Source organism: Lepidochelys kempii, chromosome 10 (assembly GCF_965140265.1).
Source record: "Lepidochelys kempii isolate rLepKem1 chromosome 10, rLepKem1.hap2, whole genome shotgun sequence".
NCBI classification, from domain to species: domain Eukaryota; kingdom Metazoa; phylum Chordata; order Testudines; family Cheloniidae; genus Lepidochelys; species Lepidochelys kempii.
The window spans coordinates 50,800,726-50,809,499 of NC_133265.1; the positions used below are offsets into that span (position 1 = coordinate 50,800,726).

Here is an 8,774-nt window from a genome sequence, read left to right on the forward strand (position 1 = left end):
CTCCCAGCATATATCAGAGTGATTGAGAACCAGGGCCTGCAATCTAGTAACTTCCATGAGTTGCTGGAAAAAAGCCTCGTCCACCTCATCCCCCTGGTCTGGTGGTCTATAGCAGACTCCCACCACAACATTACCCTTGCTGCTCACACTTCTAAACTTAATCCAGAGACTCTCAGGTTTTTCTGCAGTTTCATACTTGAGCTCTGTGCAGTCATACTGCTCCCTTACCTACAGTGCAACTCCCCCACCTTTTCTGCCCTGCCTGTCCTTCATGAACAGTTTATATCCATCCATAGAATCATAGAATCATAGAATATCAGGGTTGGAAGGGACCCCTGAAGGTCATCTAGTCCAACCCCCTGCTCGAAGCAGGACCAATTCCCAGTTAAATCATCCCAGCCAGGGCTTTGTCAAGCCTGACCTTAAAAACCTCTAAGGAAGGAGATTCTACCACCTCCCTAGGTAACGCATTCCAGTGTTTCACCACCCTCTTAGTGAAAAAGTTTTTCCTAATATCCAATCTAAACCTCCCCCACTGCAACTTGAGACCATTACTCCTCGTTCTGTCATCTGCTACCATTGAGAACAGTCTAGAGCCATCCTCTTTGGAACCCCCTTTCAGGTAGTTGAAAGCAGCTATCAAATCCCCCCTCATTCTTCTCTTCTGCAGGCTAAACAATCCCAGCTCCCTCAGCCTCTCCTCATAACTCATGTGTTCTAGACCCCTAATCATTTTTGTTGCCCTTCGCTGGACTCTCTCCAATTTATCCACATCCTTCTTGTAGTGTGGGGCCCAAAACTGGACACAGTACTCCAGATGAGGCCTCACCAATGTCGAATAGAGGGGAACGATCACGTCCCTCGATCTGCTCGCTATGCCCCTACTTATACATCCCAAAATGCCATTGGCCTTCTTGGCAACAAGGGCACACTGCTGACTCATATCCAGCTTCTCGTCCACTGTCACCCCTAGGTCCTTTTCCGCAGAACTGCTGCCTAGCCATTCGGTCCCTAGTCTGTAGCGGTGCATTGGATTCTTCCATCCTAAGTGCAGGACCCTGCACTTATCCTTACTGAACCTCATCAGATTTCTTTTGGCCCAATCCTCCAATTTATCTAGGTCCTTCTGTATCCTATCCCTCCCCTCCAGCATATCTACCACTCCTCCCAGTTTAGTATCATCCGCAAATTTGCTGAGAGTGCAATCCACACCATCCTCCAGATCATTTATGAAGATATTGAACAAAACCGGCCCCAGGACCGACCCTTGGGGCACTCCACTTGATACCGGCTGCCAACTAGACATGGAGCCATTGATCACTACCCGTTGAGCCCTCCAGTACTCCAGTCTTGTGAGTTATCCCACCAAGTCTCTGTTATTCCAGTCACATCATAATTCCTTGCCTGTGCCAGGACTTCCAGTTCTTCCTGCTTGTTTCCCAGGCTTCTTGCATTTGTGTATAGGCACTTGAGATAAGTCGCTGATCGTCCCTCTTTCTCAGTATGAGGCAGAAGCCCTGCCCTCTCGCACGCTCCTGCTCGTGCTTCCTCCCGGTATCCCACTTCCCCACGTACCTCAGGGCTTCGGTCTCCTTCCCCTGGTAAACCTAGTTTAAAGCCCTCCTCACTAGGTTAGCCAGCCTGCTTGCGAAGATGCTCTTCCCTCTCTTTGTTAGGTGGAGCCCGTCTCTGCCTAGCACTCCTCCTTCTTGGAACACCATCCCATGGTCAAAGAATCCAAAGCCTTCTCTCCGACACCACCCGCATAGCCATTCGTTGACTTCCACGATTCGACGGTCTCTACCCAGGCCTTTTCCTTCCATGGAGAGGATGGACGAGAAGACCACTTGCACCTCAAACTCCTTTATCCTTCTTCCCAGAGCCACGTAGTCTGCAGTGATCTGCTCAAGGCCATGCTTGGCAGTATCAGTGGTGCCCGCGTGGAGAAGCAGGAAGGGGTAGCGATCCGAGGATTTGATGAGTCTCGGCAGTCTCTCCATCACATCGTAAATCCTAGCTTCTGGCAAGCAGCAGACTTCTTGGTTTTCCCGGTCAGCGTGGCAGATAGATGACTCAGTCCCGCTGAGGAGAGAGAGTCCCCGACCACCACCACCCGCCTCCTTCTCTTGGGAGTGGTGATCGTGGAACCCCCAACCCTAGGACAGTGCATCTCATGCCTTCCAATCAGCGGAGTCTCCTTCTGTTCCCTTCCCTCAGATGTATCATCTAGTCCACTCTCCGCATTAGTACCTGTGGAGAGAAAATGAAAATGGTTACTTACCTGTATCTGCGTTGCTGGTACATGGACACTCCCCTTTCTTCTTCTGGAGGTCACATGCTGCCAAATTTCTTCACCGTCCTCCTGTCCCCACAGTGCAGCCTGCTCTGAATCTTCAGAACGTTGTGTCTGTAGAAGCATATCCTGATGTCTGTCCAGGAAATCTTCCGTTTCTCTTATGCAACGCAGGGTCAATATCTGTTGCTCCAGACCTTGAACCTTCTCTTCCAATATGGAGACCAGCTTGCACTTTGTACAGACAAAGTCGCTTCTGTCCTGGGGAAGAAAGACAAACATGGCACATCCAGTGCAGGTAACAACAGCTGAACACTCCCCATCCATATTACCTTCCTTCTACGAGCTTCCTCAGGAGTTGTAGTAACTATTCAGAGAAGCCGGCAAGATGCTGTCAGTGATTCAAACATGCTTGCCTCTGGTGGCTGTTAATTACCTAAATGAAATGGCTTTGATGGTCTCAGTTGATTTTTATTCTCTGGGATTGTCAGACTGGCACCTTTAAACTGTAACCGATTAGGAGAGTTTTTTAATTATACATATATTCTGCACATCAATACTCTGCGTCACACACGCAGTATTGATGTGCAGAATTTATTTGGCTGTTTATTTGTTTCACACTTTACTTAGAAGAAAAATGTTAATACTTACATGGCTCTTTTCTTCTTCAAGGAGCTTTATTAACAGCGAATAATTACTTATGCCTATTTCTAAATATTATGGCATAATTTCTGCTTCAGAAAGTAGGTGCAACTCAGTTGAAGTCAATGGAGCTATTTACATCCGTGGTAAATTTAATCCGATTTTTTTTGCTGACGATAGATGGCCTCTAAATTATGTATTTTTCCCCTTATATTCTTTAATAAAAAGGAAAAGGAAAAACATAAAGAGTACTCTAATTCAGACAATTTCTCCCTTACTATATTTACTCTCATCTAACTTTAAAAACTGACTAACCCTGTTTTATTAAAAATGACTTTCCTACTCAAGTTTTTATTCATGTGTTTGTTAATTTATAGAGAAATAAGGTGATGAATAGTTACTCTTTTCTAGCCTCATGGTGTCTTTCAATAACAGGATCAGTTAAGTTTAATCAACAAATACGTATTTGGGGAAAAGTGCTGCCTAAGTGGATGACATATTTAAGCAAAATAATCTTGGGATCTTAACAGCCTTTTTTGTTAAACCTATCTCAGCCTGATCATACTTTCAGGAATATTTATTTGCAGTCATGCCACTTAGCTTATGATATTTTTTAGGACAGCAATGCAAAGTGGCATCAAGCTGTTAGTTCAAGGATTCTGCAAGGAGCATTGAAGTATGGCAGGAAGTGGTGTTCACCATTACTTAGGGAACACTCTTCCCACTGAACCAGTTACCCACCCTGGTGATGGAGGACACTCTTCTGGTACAGTTTTAGTCTTTTGGATGAGAAACTAAACTAAGAATTTGTGGGCATTAAAAATCCCATGGCACTTTTAGTAAGAGCAGGAGCTTTAATCACAATTATCCTGCCTAAATTACAACTCATGTAATTGCATTCGTTCTGCCATGTTCCTCCTGTATCCCCAACTGAATATAGCATTCTTCTTCACTTCCTGCTCAAAACTGTTCAGAAGAGTTGCCATGTGCTGTTAATGGCTGTGTTCCAAAGCAATGGTGGCTGCATTTTGGTGATGGGTGATCTTATCTTTACATCTCTTTACACATCCCAATGGGGGTAATAATGCATAATTAATTGTTTTTAAAATACTTGGTGATTATTGGATGAAACAGGCTCTAGACATACACGTTATCATTAATAAATGATATTGTCTAACTATTGGCAAAAGTGTTAATTCCCAGGTTGAAAAATGTATACATAGTTTTGATTGTCAACTTATAAATACCTGGAAAATGGGTTTTATCATTGAAAGGGTACAGAAGTTTAATTCTAGCAGAGATAGTGGGACCCCTTTTGGATTCAGTAGAGGAGGCTGAGAATGTAGTAGTTTGTCCTTTTCTGTATTTTGAACCCATATTCTGTTTCTTCACTGATTTCAGAGTGGTAGCCGTGTTAGTCTGTTATCAGCAAAAACAACAAGGCGTCCTTGTGGCACCTTAGAGACTAACAAATTTATTTGGGCATAAGCTTTCGTGGGCTAAAACCCACTTCATCAGATGCATGGAGAGGAAAATACAGGAGCAGGTATAAATACATGAAAAGATAGGAGTTCCCTTACCAAGTGTGAGGTCAGTCTAACGAGACAATTCAATTACCCGTAGGATACCAAGGGAGGAAAAATAACTTTTGTAGTGGTAATGAGAGTGGCCCATTTCAAACAGTTGACAAGAAGTAGTGTTAATTGAATTGTCTCATTAGACTGACCTCATACTTGGTAAGGGAACTCCCATCTTTTCATGTATTTATACCTGCTACTGTATTTTCCACTCCATGCATCTGATGAAGTGGGTTCTAGCCCACGAAAGCTTATGCCCAAATAAATTTGTTAGTCTATAAGGTGCCACAAGGACTCCTCGCTGTTTTTGTCTTTTCATTATTTGTTTGTTTTTTCTCCCACTTCCTCAGCGCGGATGGTACATATGAAGTTTCTGTGTATACAAATGTGATTTTAAAGAACAATGGAAGCATTTTCTGGTTGCCTCCAGCCATCTACAAGAGTGCCTGCAGGATTGAGGTGAAGCATTTCCCATTTGATCAACAAAACTGCACACTGAAGTTCCGCTCTTGGACATATGATCACACAGAAATAGATTTGGTACTTAAAACTTCCATGGCAAGCATGGATGACTTTAGACCAAGTGGAGAATGGGATATTGTAGCACTTCCAGGAAGAAGGAATGTAAACCCCTTAGACCCAAAGTATGTTGATGTGACATACGACTTTATTATTAAAAGGAAACCTCTTTTTTATACCATCAATCTTATAATTCCCTGTGTGCTTATTACATCATTGGCTATCCTGGTGTTCTACTTGCCTTCAGACTGTGGTGAAAAGATGACCTTATGCATATCTGTACTGCTTGCCTTGACTGTGTTCTTATTGCTGATCTCCAAAATTGTCCCGCCAACATCACTGGATGTTCCACTGATTGGAAAGTACCTGATGTTTACAATGGTACTAGTAACATTCTCAATAGTTACCAGCGTCTGCGTACTGAATGTCCATCACAGATCTCCCAGCACCCACACTATGCCCCCATGGGTAAAGGTGATTTTCCTTCATAAACTTCCAACTTTTCTGTTCATGAAACGCCCAGAGAATACCTCTTCAAGACAAAGCTTAAGCAAGCGCAGAAAGAATAAATCTGATAATCTATGCACTGATCCAGCCAACCTGTACAAAAACTCCACCTACTTTGTGAACACAGCCTCTGCCAAAAAATATGATTTGAAAGTTACTGAGAATCCGGATAACATCAGTGGCCATCAAGATTTTAGGTTAAGATCTTCAATGAAGTTTTCTCCAGAAGTCCAAGAAGCAATTGATGGAGTCAGTTTTATAGCAGACCACATGAAAAGTGAGGACAATGACCAAAGTGTAAGTAACAGGAGAAATCATTCCCATCTTTCCAAACCCCAGTTTTCTTTCCTTTGATGTCTCAAATAAGTGTATTCTTCTTCAGAAGGGAAATAAGAACCCAACAATCTTCCTTAGTGTTAATTTTTATAGAGATCCTAGCTATAATTTTCATAGTCAATCACTGTTTAGTAATAAGTTTATTTTCCTATAAATTTCCTATGAATAACAACTTGATAAAGTGGATATTGTTCTAAAAAGCAGTGTGCCAGACAAGAATCTCAGTCCCCACAAATAGAACATGTTTCTTGCTTTGGGGCAGAGGGAGATGGAGATGAGTTAACGTTAAACAAACTGTGTTTTTACATCAGCAAGGTAATGGGGTGTAGAGACCACAGCTAGTGTGTGGCAGGGAGAGGGTTAACATTCAATACCTGTTCAGAGGAAACACCATATAACTGGGCCCATAATGAAGGGACTGCAGGTAAGTCAGCCATGACCATGGCTGCGTTCTGCTAGAGTAAGTTACTTAGAGCTGGGCTACATAAGGTAGTTTAACTAAATGGGTTTAGAAATGGATTTAGTTTGATTGGCACAAACCCTTTCTAGGAACGCTATTATTTTGGATTAAAATTATTTGGATTATTTTGGAGCGCTATCAATTAGCTCTCCATACCCTGTTTGGTTGGTTGACACATGGTGGTCATTATGTTTCCTCCCAAGATCATTCAGCACTGTCTGGCAAGAGTGTAGATAGAACCACAATATTCATACCACAAAAGCTGAGGCTTCTTCCACTTGAGCAAATGGAGACTCTCCATCAGCTATGAGCAGTATAGGACCCCGGACACACATTCGAGCAGTTCTGCTCCCATCCTGTAGAGACACATTACACTAGCTAGTACATTAAAGTTCATATAAGTATCCATTGAATAATGTTCAGCAAAACTCAGAAGGCTCAGATGAACACCCATGACTTTCCCCAACACCCACCCCGCATCCATGAAAAATTTCCTACGTGACCCTCCTCTGCCCCAGCTCCCAATCTAGTCTTAAGTTTTCCATTACTGCTCTGTCCTCCTCCTCTCCTTTTACTATACAGGTCAAGTAGTCTGAAAGCCTGGCTCCTTTTCCCCTTCAGATCTTGCAGGAATCCCACATGAAGCCACACTGGTGACTTTCTTGCATTTTCAAGGAACTAGTTACTGGTCAACAGAAAAAAAGAAAGATCAGATGCTAAATCTGTAAATATAGCCTTAAGCTTAAACAAGTATAGGCCTCACAATGCTGAAAAAGTGTTTCAATACTATCTGTGCTTTTGTAAAGAACTTATACTGGATATTAAAAAATGAGTGCAGGGTACTGGACTAGACGACCTTGCAAGGTCCCTTCCAGTCCTATGATTCACAAACTCCCTGTCCTCACCCTAGACTAAAGAGCAATTTTCCAAGGTATTGTAAGTTAGACATTAATTTAATGCTTTCTGCACACAGGTCCTCTGACATTAACTTAAAGTGCTTAGTTACAAACCATTGTTTTCTAGATTCATAATTCTAGTCTCCGCTTTTTCCATTAGTATCATGCTCTGATAGTGACTGTTCATGTACCTACAGTATATTCTCTTCTCAGAAGCATGTAACAACACCCATTAACAGCAATGGGAGGTACATGTGTTCATTGGGGGGGAAATATGTAATGGTCTAATATAAGGCAGGAGTCAATTGGGAAGTACTGTGAAGTTGTTAAGAGGAAGAATTCCCATGTGTAACTAGAGTCAATTATAAAAGAAAAAATAGAAGTGATAAAAAAGATTAACACTTTCCCTTTACAACTCACTAGTATGCCTGTAGTCACTGTAGTGTATGTAAAGATAGGAGGTAAAATCCTGGCCCCATTAAAATCAATGGCACAACTCCCATTGTGACTTCAATGGGACCAGGATCTCATCTACACTGGACAGGGATTTGAGTACAACCAGCAGTGCTAACATGTATTAAAACACTTGCATACTGAGAATCAAGATCAACTACAGAATTATTTTCTTAAAAGCAGTAAGTATTGTTCATCGTTATTAATTGGGATGAATAGTATCAGCAAATTACAATTCACACACAGGAGCTTACTGGATTATGCTGAGGATCCATCCTGTCTGGCACCAAGCATTCAGTAGTGATCAATACCTGCTGCTTCAGAGCAAGGTGTAAACTATTTATAGTGTCATTCACCAACTGTTCAGGACATTATATGAGGGAAAATTCCTTCCTGACCCCTGTGGTGATCCTGAACCTTAAGAATTGTTTTCTCTTATTTTCATATACAAACTACAAACATTGAGCATCAACAAAAGAGATGGAGATGAACATGGTAAATTGCTATGTATCTTTAATTGACTTTTTCTTCCAGGTCATTGAAGATTGGAAGTATGTTGCCATGGTAGTGGACAGACTGTTTCTCTGGATATTCATCTTTGTTTGTGTCCTTGGGACTGCTGGGCTATTTCTCCAGCCCCTTTTTCAAAACCACTCTGCTGCTGTGAGCCCTTAACTCTCATTTAAAACTGTAAAATGTTTACACAGATGCTGCACGTGATTTTGCTCGCAGTTCCACTGGTGTAAATCCAAAGTGATGCCATTGAAGTCAGTTGAGTTAGTCTGGATTTACACTGGTGAACTGAGAGCAGAATTTGGCCTGCTGTGTTAACATGATGTTAGGAATTTTCTAGAAGACAATCTTTTCTTTTTTAATTTCATTACTTTTGATTAAATATTGGCTCTTTTTTTAATATGTTTAAAAATTTTACAGAGAAATTTATTTATTTCTACAACTTACCAGTTTTCCTCAGAGTGCACCAGGATCATTATTAAAATGGCATTTACTTATGCCACTTTGGGAAAGACATTATGTTTCCATAAGACCCTGCAGTTCACATTGCACAATTTTGCTGTTTCAAGAGAAACAAT

General features: G+C 41.7%; 1 protein-coding gene across 1 annotated transcript in view; it reads left to right on the forward strand.

The window, feature by feature from the left end:
• The window catches only part of CHRNB4 (cholinergic receptor nicotinic beta 4 subunit), a 30,312-nt gene extending 21,954 nt beyond the window's left edge, over positions 1–8,358 (forward strand). The window contains exons 5-6 of the mRNA XM_073361465.1: positions 4,863–5,835; positions 8,218–8,358. Coding sequence (XP_073217566.1) covers positions 4,863–5,835; positions 8,218–8,358 — 1,114 coding nt within the window. The remainder of the gene's footprint in view (positions 1–4,862; positions 5,836–8,217) is intronic.
• Positions 8,359–8,774: the final 416 nt, after the last annotated feature.